Source organism: Danaus plexippus (genome assembly GCF_018135715.1).
Source record: "Danaus plexippus chromosome 9 unlocalized genomic scaffold, MEX_DaPlex mxdp_26, whole genome shotgun sequence".
In the NCBI taxonomy this organism is placed as follows: Eukaryota; Metazoa; Arthropoda; class Insecta; order Lepidoptera; family Nymphalidae; genus Danaus; species Danaus plexippus.
Window position 1 is genome coordinate 1,427,826 of NW_026869848.1, and position 18,786 is coordinate 1,446,611.

General features: G+C 33.3%; 5 protein-coding genes across 5 annotated transcripts; 4 read left to right on the forward strand and 1 right to left on the reverse strand.

Annotated features, from left to right (window-relative positions):
• Positions 1-243: 243 nt before the first annotated feature.
• On the forward strand, positions 244-1,957 carry LOC116767394 (leukocyte surface antigen CD53-like). Its single transcript, XM_032657692.2, has 5 exons — positions 244-493; positions 577-765; positions 939-1,109; positions 1,213-1,422; positions 1,736-1,957. The coding sequence occupies exons 1-5, from the start codon at positions 419-421 to the stop codon at positions 1,805-1,807; spliced, it is 717 nt and encodes a 238-aa protein (XP_032513583.2). The 5' UTR covers positions 244-418; the 3' UTR covers positions 1,808-1,957.
• A 134-nt stretch (positions 1,958-2,091) lies between these two features.
• Positions 2,092-6,043, forward strand: LOC116767717 (tetraspanin-4-like). The gene is made up of 5 exons (XM_032658171.2): positions 2,092-2,675; positions 2,748-2,936; positions 4,002-4,178; positions 4,706-4,936; positions 5,174-6,043. The coding sequence occupies exons 1-5, from the start codon at positions 2,613-2,615 to the stop codon at positions 5,237-5,239; spliced, it is 726 nt and encodes a 241-aa protein (XP_032514062.2). The 5' UTR covers positions 2,092-2,612; the 3' UTR covers positions 5,240-6,043.
• A 2,291-nt stretch (positions 6,044-8,334) lies between these two features.
• Positions 8,335-13,274, forward strand: LOC116767512 (CD63 antigen). Its single transcript, XM_032657853.2, has 5 exons — positions 8,335-8,603; positions 10,502-10,690; positions 10,875-11,045; positions 11,249-11,500; positions 12,717-13,274. Exons 1-5 carry the CDS (start codon positions 8,529-8,531, stop codon positions 12,897-12,899), a joined length of 870 nt encoding a protein of 289 aa, XP_032513744.1. The 5' UTR covers positions 8,335-8,528; the 3' UTR covers positions 12,900-13,274.
• A 618-nt stretch (positions 13,275-13,892) lies between these two features.
• Positions 13,893-16,930, forward strand: LOC116767519 (CD63 antigen-like). Its single transcript, XM_032657865.2, has 6 exons — positions 13,893-13,953; positions 14,220-14,415; positions 14,700-14,900; positions 15,016-15,177; positions 15,451-15,702; positions 16,470-16,930. The coding sequence occupies exons 2-6, from the start codon at positions 14,335-14,337 to the stop codon at positions 16,680-16,682; spliced, it is 909 nt and encodes a 302-aa protein (XP_032513756.2). The 5' UTR covers positions 13,893-13,953; positions 14,220-14,334; the 3' UTR covers positions 16,683-16,930.
• Positions 16,931-17,100: 170 nt separating this feature from the next.
• Positions 17,101-18,409, reverse strand: LOC116767518 (alpha-ketoglutarate-dependent dioxygenase alkB homolog 4). Its single transcript, XM_032657864.2, has 2 exons — positions 17,542-18,409; positions 17,101-17,389 (listed from the first exon to the last, which is right to left on the reverse strand). Exons 1-2 carry the CDS (start codon positions 18,288-18,290, stop codon positions 17,164-17,166), a joined length of 975 nt encoding a protein of 324 aa, XP_032513755.2. The 5' UTR covers positions 18,291-18,409; the 3' UTR covers positions 17,101-17,163.
• Between the last annotated feature and the right edge of the window lie 377 nt (positions 18,410-18,786).

The window sequence follows — 18,786 nt, forward strand, 5'->3', positions numbered from 1 at the left end:
GTTATACAACGACAAAGAAAGTCGTAGCTGCATGTTTTGGGCATGCGTCTTATGTGCAACGTATTGATTTCTATCTGTACTTAAATAAATACGTTTTAAAATCCTACATGTATGAAATCATGTTTTAATTGATAGAATGAATCAACAAAGCTCTTTATATTTTGGAGTGGGTGACTTGTCAATATGCTAAAGTATTAAATTTAGTTTAGGTCCACATTCATGAATATTCACATACAATATACATATAGGCAGATTAAAAATCTAACCCACCTTTTGGCCACAGTCGAGTAAAACCATCTTAGATCGAGATTAGATGATGCATGTCAAGATAAGTCTGATACTGACCGAAAAGATTGATAATTTTGTCATCTAAAAACTTCAGTCACCTTATCGCGTTTATAAAATCAACAAGTTTATAATGTTTAAAATGCGAGTTCCGAAGTTATTGAAGTCCGTGAGATACTCTCTGGCAGCCGTAAATACTGTGTTTTTGGTAAGAATATTCATATTTTAGAAATATTATTTGTTATTATAGTAATGTTTATAGTTATTTGATTATATATTTTAATGTTTTAGCTTACAGGAGTACTTCTATTGATACTCGGTGTAGCAACGTTGTTAACATTTAATAATTACTCACTATTAGTTACTTATACATTTTTCACTCTATCAAATTTTGTGATTGCTACTGGTGTGATTATATTATTCGTGGCAGCACTAGGATATTATGGAGCTGTGTCAGAGCAGTTTCTCTTTATTGTTGGGGTGTGTATCAATTTATGCAACAAATGTATTATTGCTATATTTTTTCTGCAGGCGTTTTATTAATTGTAATTTCCGTCATAAATAATTTTAAATGAATTATTTTTGTATTGCTTAAAATATTATACCTATCAATGATGCTTTAGCTTTCATTGTTTAATATATTCTTTTTACAGTACGTCGTTCTACTTTTCGTGATACTTGTATTCGAGATCGCAATCACGACATTAGGATTTAATCTGCAAAACGATGCATCAAGGATTATTAGGAGGCCTATGACCCAGACTTTACAATTATATGGAAACAGATCGGAAATTAATATTACCTGGGATAACTTGCAATCTGGTGTAAGTAATTCTGTCAAACACTATATTGTATTGAGGTATAAGAGGCGTATCATATATTATGTTTGAGGTAATTATAATTTATCATATAAGTCGTAACTTACAGTTCCAATGCTGCGGAGTAGTCAGTATTTCTGACTGGCCTACTGGGCGTCTCCCAGTGAGTTGTTGTCACATAGATTACGGCACCATATCACCGTTTGAGTGCACTTCTAGTAAAGCTTACACCGTTGGTTGCGCGGCGGCTCTTGGAGAATATCTCAGCTACCACGCATACGTTATTGGAGTAACGGGGGCGTTTGTCATTTGTTTACAGGTGATTGTTTTATTTCCCTGAAGATTAATAAACACTAGCGATTTCGTAGTTTTTCTTTTTAAAACACCATGTATTTAAATGTCTGAGAGGCTGTTTGAAAACAAAGATATTTAGTGTTATCATAGTAAAACAACGCTTGATGTAGGAGTTATATTTTTGTCTTTTTCTTATAAATATAATTGCAGTTATTGTTGACCGTCTTTGGTGGAAATAGTTTAAGTAGAAATGTTACTATAGTGAGACAATTGTGATAAAATCTTTTCAATTAATTTGCACTTATTTATTTTATGTGTTTTGATATGTTCTGTTACAGCTACTCGTTCTGGCAGCTGGATGTTGGCTCGCATACCGGTCGAGATTTGAAGAAGTTGAACTTGAATCCTGAATAAACTATGTCAAGCTGTATGACTGTCCAGTCCATGTTGCTGGATACTTATTATGAACATTTACGAAAAGAAACCAAAGCTAGGATACCATTTTATAGTCAAAACATCTCCAAAATAAAATAACCACATTTTGTATATAATATAATCATTGTTTTATTTATTCCAGCGTAAAAATTTAATGCTGATTTTATAACAAAATCATCTAAAAATAGGTTTGACATTTGTCCGTTGTCATTTGTTTGAAATATTGACGTGAAATCGGGTAAAAATTTGTATTCGTTTTATTTAGAGTAGAGAATGCAAAAAGTACTAAAGTGACACAAATAACTCGTGGTATTTAACATATAATATACAAGTTAATTGTCGAAGTTATCGAGACTGGATTTTATATTTTTCAAGTTGATTTCAATTGTATTGTAAGTGCTCGACGATAATACGCCGCATTTAAATACCATTCTGTTGCATGTACGGCGTCATAAGTTCACGTGTTTTATTTGGAAGGAAGATAAGTTTTAAAAGTAGCAGTAATTTGTGTAATGTTAACAAACTTACTTCGGTTTTATAATTTATTATTTTATCGTGAATTCTGTGAGGTGTTCATGTTAAATAAAATCAATATATGTACCTATAACCAATTTGTATGTTATATTCATTTTGACACATCTTCAATGGAAAGTATAACCGTACAACGGGAGCCTCGAGTGAGATAAATCTACTTGTTTTCCTTATCAAGATTAAAATAGCGATAAAAATATCCGAGAGCTACATTAGCTATTTGTCACGTGTGGTGATCGGCCATTCAAAATGTTGACGAAAATTTTCACTACAGTAAAATACACATTGGTGTCCGTGAATTTTCTATTTTTGGTGAGTGAAGTGAGGTCTATTTTCTAAGTGGGTTTTTTTTGGGCACGATGCTATTAAAACTATAAATTTCAGATAACAGGGATAATCATACTGTCCGTTGGGAGTTCGGTTCAGTCCGCATACAATGGTTACCATGAATTCCTGTCGGAGAGATTTTTCTCTCTCCCAGCTTTCTGTATCGCAACGGGAATCATCATATTCCTCATAGGATTTGCCGGGTTCTATGGCGCGTATATGGAAAACTATTATGTGATTATGGCGGTGAGTGGTCATTAAAACGATATTTATGATTTTTCCGATCGTTCGTTTATTCTCATCATATTACACTATTTTTCGTTAAAGATATAGTATGTTTTATTTAAATACCATTTATCTGATAAAACTAAGTGCATTACGTAAAAAATACTCCATCCAAAAAGGTTTCACTCATATAGATTCACGCACGATGAAAAAAAATATTAATATAATTTATTATATAAAATTATTGTACCGGGCATTCAAGTTGTCTGAGCTTCTGTATTTAGATGGTATTCAAATTTGATTGTTTGGCGACGACAGCGCCCTACATCGGAAATAGACTGTCTGATGTAATTATAACTTAAGATATGAATGTTTACAAAATAATACTACATTTAATACTATACTTAAAGAATTATGACGTCATAATTTACGTAACAAGCAGCTATGAGGAAATTAAATAAAGAAATATTTCTTCTAAGGATATTATAATTTTAATGTGACGATTATTTTTTATCTAGAAAATAAAATGAGTTCAATATCATGAAAATAATATCGAACAATGGAAATGATAAATGCATTTTTACACGGTCCATGATGTCGCGCATACAGTATCTTTAATATTCATTCTAAATTTAATTCTTTTATTAAGAAATAAGGCTCAAATTAACAAAGAATAAGTCGAAGGTTTAAGTGATGGCATGTGATTTAGGTCTATTTATTTGGTCTTACACGTGTATTTACATATTTTACATATTTTTCTGTATACATGTACCACGATAAGTTCTTTCCCTGTATTCATATCCTTAATATTTTGAAATTAAAACTCTGTAACGATAGGTTTCAATAGTGGCGATGTAAATTTACGTTATAAGTAGCTTTAAGGACTTTAAAACTGTAAAAAATCGGGTAGAGGGAGAATATTTGGTAAATGACAGTATTTTTTATGTTTGCAATGTTCTATTTTAGGTTTTATTATCAACTGTTTTTCTTCTCACAGTAAACTACATTTCAAACTTTAGATGTCAGGCTATAATTAGCTTGTAAACTTTATTGTTTGTAATTTTGATTCTCATCTGTCAATTCCAGTTCGTGATCTCGATGATAGTGATGTTCATCTTCCAACTGTCCGCCTGCATCGCAGGGTATGTACTGAGAGGGAGTACGGTGGCCTTGGTTCAGAGCTCGCTGCTAAGCACCATGGAGCTCTATGGGCCTAACAAGAACTTCGAAGTAACTAAGTTGTGGGATGAAATACAAACAGATGTGAGTTGGGTTCTTATAACTGAAGACTTCACAAAGTTGCTCTTGTTATTTCCTCTTAATTACGTTTTCCAACGCTATTTCGCTTCAAACTTTTCTAGACCAATTTTACTATTTATATGGTCATAAATCGTAATAAATTATCAACTGTTTCGCTGTTTGAATAGAAGCTAGCTCCTTGTTAGATATTGTTGAACTTATAAAAAAGATTTTCTAGTTTTCTAGTTCTAGATACAAAATTTTTTCATGTCTAAAGTTTCAACCACAGGGCAAAAAAAGAATTAGATTTTTAGATCATTGTCTATTTCATCTCAATATTCACAAATACTTCTTTCGTCTAGTTTTCAATCTTCTTGTTGGATTTATGTTTAATTAGAAGCTATAATATCGTCTAGTTTAGAATGGAACAATATATTAGGTCCTCACATATAAAATTACTACGTACTGTCCACTTTGATCTCAAATATCTCCTCTTTGGTCAGGATTTCCAATTTCAAATTTATTCGGCTATTTACTATATGCACTTGCAGTTCACGTGCTGCGGGGTGACGAATTCTAGTAACTGGTTAGTGCCCCTTAATACCACGGAGTCTGGTGGCGTACCCGTCAGCTGTTGTCAGAATGTCCCCGGTACTGTCACCACGTTCGTCTGCAACACCGCCAGCGCCTTCGCCACCGGTTGTTCTGAAGCCTTCGGCTCCTGGGTTCAGGATCATGCATCCGCTATTGGCATAGCCGGGGTATTTCTCGTTTTAATGCAGGTTAGTATATCAGATATTTAAATTAGTAATAGTGATTTCTCTACTTAACCTTTTAATTCCGACATTCTTGTTACGTGTAAACGTATACCCAGTCTTTTGCTGATTTTTGATATTCGTGAGCGACTCCATACGTTGCGAAAAGCGGAATATGTAGTCGAAATCGCAAAATAAAGATAGCCTATAAGTTATTTTCGAATGGCTTGAATGTCAAATATTGATTTTTATATAAATTTTCAGGCTCTAGCGGTTGCTGGTGCTCTGTGGCTCGCGAACATTGCCCGTCAAGAAAGAGAATTTCCTTAACATCAATCAGACAAAATAATTGTTTTCTACTAATATCTATCACTAGTGCCGGTAGTTAGAAAAGTTTAGCATCTCATCCCACAGTGAAAACAAACCTGCCAAACCGTTCTCACAAAAATTTATGACTAAAATCTATATTAAAATAAAAAATAGTATTTACTGTTGCTGTTAAATGCATTTTTAAGTTATTTTGTTATCTGTGTTACTAAAGTATGTTGTGTGTATAGTCGCAGAGCGTTTTAATGGAAAATTTATTAATATAATTATGAAATGTTCTTATATGTTTTATTAGTTCTCGTTAGTGACGACGTTGTGGGACATCTTTATCCGTCTTCACTTGTGGTGAAACAAAAAACAAGCTTTATGTTATTAAACTGTATCAATATGTATGTACGTGTGTACGGAGCCTTATTTCCCTGTTATTTGAAATAATATTGGTCTTATTGACCATCATCATTTGTATTCAATTTGTTGATTGTGAATGTGAACGTATAAAAAATATATTCGGTAAATTCTTTCACAGATATTTTAAACAATGAATTTGACAAGAAAATTATATTTATGTACAAAATTAGCGCCGAGATCAATCGCATAAATAATAGTATTATGCTGATGCGCGGTATTGTGGTAGACATTTTGTTTAAAAAAAAAAAATCTAGCCTGCAATGATATTATTCGAAATGAAACCAAGTTTTTAGGACACGGTGGATCTTTTATTAAAGTTAAGCTAAATACTCCGGAAAATACCTAAATGACGGCTCTCCTTATGTATATGAACTTTCAATAAACATATGTAGGTATTAACTACTCGTATTTTATTATTTTAAAGACTACATATTCCTAACAGGTTCCGCTACACTCTACAGCAACCGTGATAACTCGCAGACGGTATGTTAGTGAAAAATCGTTGAGATTATTATTTAGTTACGCTTAAGATTGCTTTAAGTTAAATAAAAATATAGAGTATTATTACAAGTACACATCCGCAGACATTTATACGCTTACAACAGTTACGTACTGTCAGAACAAATCAGTTTTTAAATATTTCACTCACATACCACCTTGTGATAACTCGCTACTGCTTTTATTTAATTAAATGGTAACATCTCGTGATGAGGGTACTAGGTAAAAGTCAGCGAGATATTTTCGTCCGACGTATATATAATAAAAGAACTAAAACTTTTAATTTTTATATGTCAACATTGACATTTCTGCTATCGTTATAAAACGATTAAGCGACTGGCGATGGCATTGTTCAAAAAAGGAAATGGGATGGTTGGAAGGAAGGGGCCCTAGAGCTTCCGGTTCTCCTAATCGAACTGAAAGTAGCGTAACCACTTTAACTTGACCTTCTTAATAAGCAGCGGTCCAAAGTCATCAATCTTAAATAATTCAAAACAGTTTTATATATATCATCATCATCATCAGCCTATCGGAGCCCACTGCTGAGCAAAGGCCTCTTCTCACATGGAGAAGGTTAGACGGGTTGACCACGCTTACTCATGACGGGTTGGCGATTTCAATCTTATAATTTGAAATTACAAGACCAGGTTTCCTCACGATGTTTTCCTTCCCCGTCCGTCAGTGTTGTCTAAATACTCTTATAAAGTACATATGACTCGGAAAAGATCACATTGATACTTACCAGATTTCGAACCCGCGCCCTCACGTATGAGAGGCGAGGCCACCACGACTTTTACTGACTTGTTATATAATATAATAAAAGTCATTATAACAAGTTATACAGAAGCAAAATGTTCGAGCATTTACAATTTTTTCAGTAATAATATCCTAATTGGATATGTTAAGTATTTGGGACAAAAACCTTAGTGGATGACATATTTTATATGTTAAGCTTAGCGAAGTATGTAGGTGCAGGTAATTCTTGGGATAATTATTTTACATCTATTTATACTTCAAAATAGCACAACTGAGCAGCATTATTTTCTCTTAGAATATTATATATCTGAATGCTTAGTACGAGTTGGCCACGTAACACTGCAAACGGAGCGTGTCCCGTTTCTCATTCAGTAATCTACGTTAATACTATAAAGTGTGAAGTTTTATAAATGAAAAAATAGGAACGCTTTTTGTAGAGTGTCGATTCAAAATTGTGGTTAACTTATTGGGCGTAAAATAAACTAGGTGTTGCTCTTCACAAGTTCACATCTAACTTTACATTATTTTAAGTTATTTTGTAATCACATATAATTAACACATATATCGCTTTAATGTTTCAATGTTACCAATCGCTTTTTTTTACATATCAAAGGCGGCAAACGAGCGGACGGCCTATTTGATGGGAGATACTCACTGTCGCCCATGGACATCCGTAACAATTTTGCTTGCCGACCTTGGTTGTGGCACCTTTGGGTTTATCAATTTTTTTTTCGAATAGAAAATGTTGCTTCACAATTTCAGGAATTTTGGTATCGTTTATGCCTAAAGTAGACTTAAAAATTCCATAGCCGTCATATAGACGAATTAAATAGACTTCCAATCGAACATATGTACCTACCCTAAAGTATGTACATGAATCGAAGTGATGTAAATCATTAAGAAATATATAAATGAGATTACTATCCAAAAATGTGGATAAAAAAATTAATAAGTATGTTAGTGATATCAAAGAGCCGTGAATTCACATTTAAATAAAACATCACAACCACAGATCTGATGACAAACGAGACGTTTACTTCTCGTCTATCCGTGATCACAGTTACGGCAAAGCAAACGAAACATCTAGTAAAATGTCCAATTTGAATACGCTAAATCTGAAAAAAATTGTTTTATTTATTTAACATGTGCCCTGTTTCCTATAAAATGTTTAAAACCTACATTTCGTATGTTTGGTTATGAAATACAGATTTGTTTATTATTTTAATTTATTCGCAACATTCAATCTCTTGAACACTTGAGGTTTATTTTAAGGCTTAAAGAAAATAAGGCTTCCCATAACCTTATCACATATATATTACATCTAAAAATATTGGAAAATTCACTAAATACATTGTATACGTTACACATAATATGGAAACTAGCGGGTAGGTGATGACGTCATCACAAACTGAAGGTCACCCCATCGAAGCCAGCTGCTATAATGGCGGCGTAAACACTGTTCGACTAAACATCAAATAATACACACTAATTGGTATAAAAAAAAAATCAACTGGTCTCGGAGCAGTCATTCTGTGCGCGATACCTTATCACACGTGATAATAAAACTGAAAAGAGCCTTACATTTCAGTGTACTACCAGTTGTTGCACCGTTAAGGTGTTCGTTTCAAACATGTCGAAGAACAATCTAGAAGTTGGAATGAGGTGCATTAAGTATATGCTTCTTTGTGTTACCGCGATATTCGTGGTGAGTTTTTTTTATTTTTTTAATATATTTTGTTCCATATAATAGTCTCGCTTATCAGTTGATGATGTGGCGTCGTTGACAAGTATAGATTATAGCTGTACCTACGCTAATAAAAAGAGCCTTGATAACAAACGACGCAGTTTAAATACGGCTAATTGTTATCGAAGGTTCCAACGAGATTCTAAAATACATCAGCCATCGGGTATGCTAATTCTGTACTCTTGGTACAGAATGAGCGGAGAGTATTACGCGGGAGAGTAAATAAATATAATTTTATTGTATTTACAAACGCATTTCAAGCTCGGCATATATTGCGAAATGTGAATTCCTAAAATCTCTAATCAGTGATTAATGTACGGTGACTGATATGGACACGGATTCTTAGTACATGTTAAAAACTCAATAATATGGAAATCGATGACTAATAAAAGATTAAAAATCAATGAGCGATGTGCTTTTAAGACGTTTCGGTCAAATACTACGTTTCGTAGACAAAATTTTAAATATATTACACATTAGGTACGCTTGAACCTTTCAGTGATATGCGTGATTTATCTTCGATCAATCAAGTCCAAATTTCAATTCAATCAATAAGTATCATATAGATTTCAATACAAAAAACCCAATCAACAGAAGCAGTAAGCATTCCATCGGTGTGTTAAATTCAAACAACCTAATTACGTGCCATTAAAAGCAAAAGCATGTTACATTAAGATAAGAAACGCCTGAGGTACGAAAGATAGTTCTAACGACATTTGGGTTGTACATTATTATTATAATTAATACACAATTAGAAGGTTATTATCATATTTGGATCAAAGAAGCAATGAGTGCACAATATATATAAAATATATATACAGGTTAATTTATTACGAGATACATTTCAAATCAAACGACTCAAATTGTCGAAGATTATTAAATATTCTGCTGAAATTAGTCTAAGCTGATATAAATAATTAACAATAAAGCAAACACAAAGCGAAATTCTGTTGTCAACTAATAAGTATTGTTATGCGAAGTAATGAATTCAATATACACATATATATTTTTTCATTTAACGTACAAAGGTTTTAAATTATAAGTTATATATATATAACTTATTTAATAAATATAGTATAATAATATATCAGCTATGATATTTTTACAAAAGTAATTTGTATTTAAAGTAACTGTTTATCCTCTATAATCAACAAATGCCTTATCAGGTCGTGCTTAAGACACGTCGTTTGAATTTATTTAACCAGTAATGGCAGGTTAGAATCCCGACGCTGTCGGTGAATTACAAATTATTTATTTTCTAATACATTTTTTTTTATAATAGTAGTTATCAACATCGTAATTTTTGCACAGCTACAAATATATTTATAGTTATATATCTGGGAATAGCTATACGTAATAATAATTATTTTTTTATGTTTAATAACATAACGTGTTAAGTTTATTGTTGTTGGTATGAAAAAATCAATAGGACTTCACGCGATACAATGACGGTCGCGTTGAAGGTGTCGTCAAGGTCGGGATTACTTAAATAACTCGACTTATTACATTATAGGTGTAAATTACACCGATTCCTTTCATATTCTATTAAGAAAGACAGCCCGCATTATAAATTCTCGTCTTAGAATAATTATTGAAGATATCAAGAAGAGAATAGACCAGACCAAACGATGAAACTAATTTAAGTATCTTAAAATCAAAGCGGCAGGGTATATAGTCCTAATATCTTAAAGAAATTTGTTAGACTTATAATATATGAGGAAGAGAGACAAACAGAAAGAAAGAGACAGAAGCAGAGAAATTCGTGTCAAAGATACGTTTGTTAGAACTTTGATAGAAATTTAAAGGATTTTTTGTATTTTTGTACAAATTAAAGGGATGTTCTATATTTTGTTGCATAGTTGACATCTGCGCTAATAATCTCAGTGGGGACTACAATATACGCCATTTACTACGATGTCTCCTTCTTCCTGGACTACCAGCTGTTCTCGCCGGCCACTTTCATCATCGCGATCGGTGTCATCATGCTGTTCGTGTCTCTCTTTGGTTGCATTGGAGCTTTAAAAGAAAGCACCTGCTTGGTCAATATTGTGAGTATATAGGAAGAGTTTTGCTACTTCTTCTGGAACAAATTTTAAGACCAATAAAAAGTTCGTATCTGAAGTTAACAATTGATTTTTAGTTAAAACAAATGTTCTTCATGACATGAACATATCGCTGTAATCCTATTTTTTCTGCTTTTTGTTATTAAGTTATCTTTACTGTGTTTTTCAGTTTGCAGTAATCCTAAGCCTGGTCTTGGTGCTGGAGATCGCCGCCGCTATCACGGCCTACACCTTGAGGTCGCAGGTATCGGGAATGCTCGACTCCAACCTCCGGGAGACGCTGCCCTATTATTACAGCAACCCTGAGGTCACCGATTCCTTCGATTTCATCCAGAGCAGGGTGATTGTCAATTTTTATCATTATTCTATTTTTGCTATTGCAAAATCCTTATCAATGATATATTATACATTTATTATATCAGTAGATTTGAGTGCATGCAATCTTTGTCTGCAAACAAACACTATGCTGTCTTATTTTTTATACTGTATCGCTAAATATGGAGGAAAGAAGATTTTTACTTTATAATCATTATATATTTTCAGTTAAACTGTTGCGGTATTGACAGCTACCTCGACTGGGGTGAAGTTAAAGCGAACAGGACTGGTATCGATGTGAAGAACGTCACAGTTCCATACTCCTGCTGCGCACAGACAAGCTACCAGGAAATTGGAGAAGTACAGTATGAGGAATGCGTGAAGCTGTATGCGAATGGCTGCCTTCCTAGAATCACTTATTTGATTTATCAGAGCGCAGGTCTACTCGGTGCTGGTGCTATGACCATTGCATTTATTCAGGTTAGCTCCTTTTCTGTTAAGATTTTCAGCAATATCTAAAAAAAGATTTTTGTAAATTCTGACTGGCTAGTGTTTGACTGTCATTCCAGCCGTTGGTAGGTTAAAAATCACTAGACTGGTATTGTCACATATGGAGACTGCTTGAATAGTGAAATTAACGCGCTGCACCTCTTTTTCTGAGTCCCTTTGACTCCGTCTTACAGTAGGACCAGATTGATCCCACTGCACAACTGGGCTATCTTCTGCATAACCAAAAACATTCACCAATAGAGGATAGTCAATGTGAACAAAAACAGGATTGCGGAGAACACAGAGTCCTAAGGAATTCTTTCGTTGATCGCCGTTGGCTCAGACGACAAGCGATTAACAACTACTCACAGTGCACAATCCTTCATAAAGTGAGAAATCCCGCCACTCAGACCAGGAAATATGCCCTACTAAGAAATAAGGCTATCTTGCCGGAAGTTTGAGCAGATTTTTGAGCCATAACTACAATCCAGCCGAACTCTGTTTAACGTCCTTTTGCAGGACTTTGTGGCTTGATTAAAGGTTTTCTTTTTGATGATCGTATTGAGGCGGAGGATATCTCGATACAGACCTAATCACCAACCAGACAGTGGTTAGAGGTTAATTCTGTAGGCTATAAGGTTACAAACATCCATCTTTCTTGTTTAATTTACCAGTTGCTAAAGACTTGGCATAATTCCGACCTTTGCTCCCAGCTTTACTATAATGAGTCAAAAAAGCAAGGTCATGTTACCGGTATCTAGATGGTAACCAAAGTGTAGCTTAGCCAACAATACAGACTGACTCGCTGAGCTAGTTGGGGTTTGGAGACGCCCGAATCGATCAGATATCAAAGGCACGAAGGAGCCACCCTGAGGTTGTACACAGTTCACGGGGCAGCCTTTTATTGGTGGCTAGTCTACTAATTGGCCTGTTGTCTCCGAGAAGCCAAGGGTGCATCTGAAATGATTCAGCATCCAACAAAACAAAGATCATGGCGTTTCGTACTCGTTTCGTTCGACAACATAACGGAACACAAAGAATGGGATGACAGCATGACTTTGTTTGATTGATGACGACTAGACGATGTTCTATATATATCTAGGTGTTTTTTAGTCCTACAACCGTCTAGAAAAACAAATTTACAGTCGAATAAAAGTAGCTTTGTATAATGTACAGATTACTTTGATAGCGGATCTTATTTTCACAGGTTATTGGGATTGTCTTCTCATTCTCGCTCGCCAGTTCCATTCGCAAGACGAAATCCGAGCGCGAACGTAGGAGATGGGAGATTCAGGAGCGTATGATCAACGCTTACACTTCGCTAAACCCTAACGAAGAGAAACAGAAACCTATTGTCTATGTCCCCTTCCACGGACAAACAACTGCTTAAAGTCAACAATATTCTGTAGCAATATAACACAGACTTTGTAACTTCGGATTTTTAGATCATTTTGCTGTTTCTATGGAAACACTGTCTGCACAGTTTCTGTTATGAAAGGTTTCAATTAAATTGAGCGTAAGGAGAAATGCTATCCACGATGTTTTAACACATTCAGCTTGAGTATTAAAACATTTATATTTTTTTGAACTAATTATATTATCCAATTAATTTATTTATATTATAAAAAAAACCTTATAAAAATATTCTAGTGCTTAAGCATTGTATGCTTTCATTTTGGAAATAGATCACAAATAAATTCGTTATGGACATAGATGTAATAACTATAATGTTTTATTTAAATAAATATTTTTTTGTATTAAAAAAATCAATGATTATGCTTTTTAATTCTTCACGTAAATAAACTCCTAATACAATTTCATTCGAGTTCATAAAATTCTATTTTCATACAACTAATATAAAAAATGAGAATGAATCATGACATCGGATAAAGCCGTTGTTTTCATGTAATCAATAATGGCATGAGTTTTTTAACTTTTCCGAACGCGCTCCAACCTGATAACGGTGATACTTATATCAATATGGATCGCGGATTGTCTTATCTATGCTTTGTTTGTTTTATAGATAAAGCAACTTATTTTCCTCCTTAAAATTAATACCTATTTAGTTTTCCACATTATTTAAAATCAAGACACGACTGAAGGTTTAAATTCGAAAGCAGTTTAATTTAAACAAGTGTCCTTGTGCTTGTCAATATGACAGTAATTAATAGTAATTTAGTCCAACGCGATTGGCTTTTCTTTGACATAAATGTCACTTTCATAATGAAAGTCATTTCAACAAAAACTGTAATCTGGAATGATAGGAATGATTGGATGAATTTAATTTATTGATGCAAACAAACAAACTTATAAAATAATGTTGTTTCTTTATTCGTAATTTTTTTACATATAATATATGATCCTTTTTACTTTTGTAGCTTTCGAAACGTGTAAACAAAGGATTCAATACATTCCGACAAGCATACCGAGTGAGCATTGAATGGGTAATAATTGTCATATATATCTATTTTGTTTACTCACTATAGAAATATTATCAGCTCTCAGTTTATGCTTCAGTTGCAAAGAGATTTTGAAGTCATTCGATCATCAGTGATGCTTTCCTCATAAGTTTTAAAACGATAATAGATGCGTTGGTTCTTTTTTATTATACATTCAATTGTCCTATTTTTAATTTTATAGATAACATTTGAGATTGATAAAAAAGTAATCTTATTTCGAATAATGTAATCCATTTTTCATGTGTTATCAGTTTCATCAAAACATTATCAGAAGCGATACATTTAATCGTGCCTCTACACAGCTTAGTGATCGTGACAATAGAGCCGTTTTCAGGAAGTGAGTTATTAGTGAGAAGAGCAACTAAAATGAAATTCACGAAGACAGAGACGGAATACAACATGAAATCTATAAGATTTCTGTTGTTGACCATCACCACAATGTTTATAGTAAGTTTCAACATTGTTTTCATGTAAATTTAATAATAAAGTATTCAAAATGGCGACCGCTTATTTGCGTAGTTTAGAGATTCAGAATTTACACATACCTATTAATAATAACTAATGCTTTGTATTGTTATTTCAATACCCTTACATTTTGATGAATACAAAATAATTTTACAGAATATTGCTATCCTAAACGTCTCTAGATAGAAAGTTATTAGCTTTTAATCTATCATGCTATACTTTGGTTTTTTCTATAAATTAAGTGATATATTTAAATTCCTTTTCAGATAATAGCTATTTTGATGATAGTTCTAGGATTTTCCGTGTACTCTCAATATCACAGTTTCACTTATTTCTACGATAGCACCAAGAATGGAATTGTCTTCACTCCTTCAGTCCTCAGTATTATACTCGGCATATTTTTGTTCGTAGTTACATTGTTTGGTTTCTTTGGCAGTTTGAAACAAAGCACATGCTTGGTCAATATGGTAAGTAAACATGGCTCAGCAGTTGTTTGTCAGTCGTCTATAATAATGGCTACAAAAAAAAATGGTACCTTCCATTTGAAATGATTAAAAAAATATGATTATTTTGTTGTTTTAGTACGCCCTTATCCTGACTTTATTGCTGATTTTGAAACTGGTTGTGGTTATACTAACATTCACATTAAAACCTGAAACATTGAGGAATTATATCTACATACCCGTCTCTAGCTACGTGTCAGACAAAGAGATTGAAATGGAAATTGATCGATTACAGAATACTGTGAGTATCACGTACCACATGGAGTAAGGGAATCCTCTTGAAATGAGGAATTATGGAGGAATATTTGTCTGTATTCTTTAAGTAAAGTTATTAAAAAGCATGCAAATTCTTTAATCTATTAATCAGATGTATATATATGAATGTTAGTCTTTGATTTACCTTAAAATATAAATACTGATTATTTTATTCCTTCAGTTCTGTCGTGTTGTTGATTAACTTAATTTATATCCCTCCATATGTATAAAGCGGCCAAAAACATAATTCTTCTTTCAGCTCAATTGTTGCGGAGCTAATTCGTATTTAGACTACGTGGGTATGGACTTCACCAACCAGTCCACCGCGGTTATCACCACTCGGATAAACGGCGATGAAATGGAACTGATCGTACCAGAGAGCTGTTGTTCCCCGCGAGTTGAGTTCTGCACCGCCGCGAGGTCTAACAGTTGCAAGACAGCGATCATCAATCTGTTCGTCCAGAACGCTAGTGTCATCGGAGTGATGGGAATATCGGTTATGTTTATTCAAGTGAGTTCATTCATGTATTATGTCGTTTAAAATTCCTGGGTGTTTTGTTTGGTTTCCTTTGGGCTTAAAACTAGTTTGGAATTCTTTTAAAAGCTGCTTGGGCAGTTTTGTTACTATTTGCGATATGGGTAATTAATAAAGTATTTGGCTACATCAAGACAGCTCCGGTCCATCATAATGTATTTCTGTTTGAAAACATTAATTTCAATTCTTTATTTTTTATAGGATTTACTAAAACGGGCTTCAAATAAGATCGTGTGTTTGTTTTGTCTAAATCGTCATTTTTCTAATAAAAACGTTCTCAAACCACTCCACACACACAAGGTTGAGGAATAAAAAGATAACTAACATGTTCTCTATGATGCAGTCGGATAAAATTTTAATTAAACCGTAATTAAATAAAAGCAGATATCTTGGTCCATAAATGTGGAACATCAGGTCGATAAGAACGATGAACTATTTTTATGTGTAATTAATGAATATAAGATTACGTCTTTGAAATAATGCGTTTGCTATAAATATATTAAATAAAGGCAAAAAAAAACAACGATTATTCACGCCTATTAATAATCGAAGGAGACTGGGCAATGTCATGTTAGTATACATTAGACGAATGAATTCTTTTAATTGTTTTAAAGGTTAACGAACATCGTAAGCGTTTAACATTTTTCTCGTGAATGTATCCAAACTCATCATAAATACCCCAAACATTACATATTTGCCATAAATTCGTTTGCAAAAACAATAAATTATGTTTAAAAATTCAGGTTCTCGGTATAATATTCGCACTCCTACTAGCGAGATGCATTCGGAAGATGAAAAGTGAGAGAACATTTCTCTCGTGGAAAATCAAAGAGCAGATGATTTTGGCGCGCGAAGAGGAGGAAAGCACAAAGGAAACTCAGGATACCGTCCGGGAATCAAACCCGGACCCCATGAGCGGCGTCTACATCCCTCCACACGACTGCAGCACTGCATAGTTTTCTTAAATAATATTTGTAAGGAAAAACAATATACATGTATCACTAAATAACGAAAACATATTTTATCCTATTCAAGTTTTAATTTGAATTTTGCTTTTTATATTTTATTTGTATAGCTATAGGTCATTTCATTTTATTTCAATTTACGTTTTGTTGTATTATTTTATTTATAGGCAAAAAGTTATTTGTATCAAAACCGAAATAGAACAATAAAAAAAAAAAGTAAAAAAAATCAATGTTTCATATATTTTATTTATATGTATAAACATATATGTTTCAATAATTAGCCTAAATGTTTATTTTATTAAAAATGAGGTTGCATTTGAAAGGAAAGTACGAAGTGAAATATTGCACAATATTATTTAACTGACTATGACTTAAGATTTGGGAGTATTACACAATATTAAATAACAAATTTCCCGCTCATTATATTTATTGAGAATAAATTATAATACTAATATTATCACAAAATTATGTATTATTGTACGCATTTGACCTGCTCCTTGTACCTCTGTCTGTGGTCCCAGAACAACTTTGCTCGGTCTCGGATTTCTCTGCCGAGGATCTCATGGACACCGTTGTTCATGAAAGGTGGAGTGAACTCACGATATGCGATACAAACTCTTCTTGACACAATATCCTCACGTAAAACCCGGTGCTCCCAATGGTATCTCGATTCACCGTAGATTATTAGTAGAGATCGCCTAAAAGTTTAAATTTCCTTATTGAACCCAGTTATTATTAAACTCAAAATGTTACAACATTATTTACTACTGACTTAATTAATAAATATATTAATTCTCACAAAGGATACAAAAAAATTGTGTTAATACATTAAACTAATGAGAAGATTTACCTTATCAACGGAATCCTTATTATTACATCTACATCCTCTTTTGGTTTACTAGCTTCAAACATGTTTTGTTTGCTCGTAAAATCCATATCGATAGTGCCATCGTCCTGGACAACAGGAGGATACTCCTTTGCACAATATAGATTATACTTTATTGTGTCGCCTTTGAATGGAGTCATTGTAAGAACGGAGTCTGACAAACAGTTAACTGTAAGTATTCTCTCACCCCAGACCCAGCAGTCATCGATATGAGGGTCAATAGACGCCCCCTTCATAGGATCATACTCAAGAGAACACTGCTCAATGACTTCATAACCTTTTAATATATCGAAAGTTTTGAATCTGTCCTGCAAATACTGGGAAAACTTAGGAAACCCATTGAATTGTCCAGGAACGATTTTTTTCTTTTTAAAATTAGTTTTTGGTCCATAGTTCTGTTTACGCCGGCCGCTCTGCGATATATCCCACGGCACTTCATCTATGTTTCTCATTAGTTCTGTTTCTTCATATTCAGATATAAAATCTAATTTTATATAAACACCTGGGTAGTCAATCGATTCGCCCTCGTGATATGGATGTTGTTTATATACGTCTATATCCCAGCCACTCCAAGCTTTGTTACAGAATGGGCAAAATACATAACCTTTGTCTTTGTCAAGCTTTACCAGATTCTTAAGTTCTTCGGCCCCATAATAAGTTTCACAAATGAGACACGTTCTGCAGCCTTTACAGCCACAAGGGCGAGGCTTCATTTTAAATGCACACAGTTATGGTTCAGTTAATACGAAACATGACGTTATTTTGTTCAAGCGAATATGTACGTACTGTACATCCTATCTTGCTGAATACTCAACTGACAACTGTCAACACCTTACTGTCAAATTAAAAGAATTACTCCACTTTATATACATTGACACGATGACATTTGGCATTTACAGAGATAAAACCAACAACATTAAAGAAAAAAAAACCTTTTTCTATATAATTAATTTAGTTTAGTATAAAAAATAAACCTAATTTATTTGTTAGCCTAAAATGCAATAAAAGAAAATATTTATTTTGCAGTATCTTAAATATCTGTCACTGTACAATTTATTTATTGTTTTATACTTTAAGTTAAGGAGATTAATAATAAATAGTAGTTAATAATATAATGGCATCCATAAATTTACTATAAACTAAAGTAATCAGTAAATGTTTAAGGAGTTCAAATGTAATTTCAAAGTAAACAATTTTCAACAAACTCCA

Coding starts and splice junctions, on each gene's coding strand:
- LOC116767394 (XM_032657692.2), top strand. CDS start 419: ATGTTTAAAATGCGAGTTCCGAAGTTATTGAAGTCCGTGAGATACTCT. Junction 766..938: donor AGTTTCTCTTTATTGTTGGG/GTGTGTATCAAT, acceptor TTCTTTTTACAG/TACGTCGTTCTACTTTTCGT. Junction 1,423..1,735: donor CGTTTGTCATTTGTTTACAG/GTGATTGTTTTA, acceptor GTTCTGTTACAG/CTACTCGTTCTGGCAGCTGG.
- LOC116767717 (XM_032658171.2), top strand. CDS start 2,613: ATGTTGACGAAAATTTTCACTACAGTAAAATACACATTGGTGTCCGTG. Junction 2,676..2,747: donor CCGTGAATTTTCTATTTTTG/GTGAGTGAAGTG, acceptor TATAAATTTCAG/ATAACAGGGATAATCATACT. Junction 2,937..4,001: donor ACTATTATGTGATTATGGCG/GTGAGTGGTCAT, acceptor TGTCAATTCCAG/TTCGTGATCTCGATGATAGT.
- LOC116767512 (XM_032657853.2), top strand. CDS start 8,529: ATGTCGAAGAACAATCTAGAAGTTGGAATGAGGTGCATTAAGTATATG. Junction 10,691..10,874: donor GCACCTGCTTGGTCAATATT/GTGAGTATATAG, acceptor TGTGTTTTTCAG/TTTGCAGTAATCCTAAGCCT. Junction 11,046..11,248: donor TCGATTTCATCCAGAGCAGG/GTGATTGTCAAT, acceptor ATATATTTTCAG/TTAAACTGTTGCGGTATTGA.
- LOC116767519 (XM_032657865.2), top strand. CDS start 14,335: ATGAAATTCACGAAGACAGAGACGGAATACAACATGAAATCTATAAGA. Junction 14,416..14,699: donor CCATCACCACAATGTTTATA/GTAAGTTTCAAC, acceptor ATTCCTTTTCAG/ATAATAGCTATTTTGATGAT. Junction 14,901..15,015: donor GCACATGCTTGGTCAATATG/GTAAGTAAACAT, acceptor TTGTTGTTTTAG/TACGCCCTTATCCTGACTTT.
- LOC116767518 (XM_032657864.2), bottom strand. CDS start 18,290: ATGAAGCCTCGCCCTTGTGGCTGTAAAGGCTGCAGAACGTGTCTCATT. Junction 17,390..17,541: donor ATAAGGATTCCGTTGATAAG/GTAAATCTTCTC, acceptor TTAAACTTTTAG/GCGATCTCTACTAATAATCT.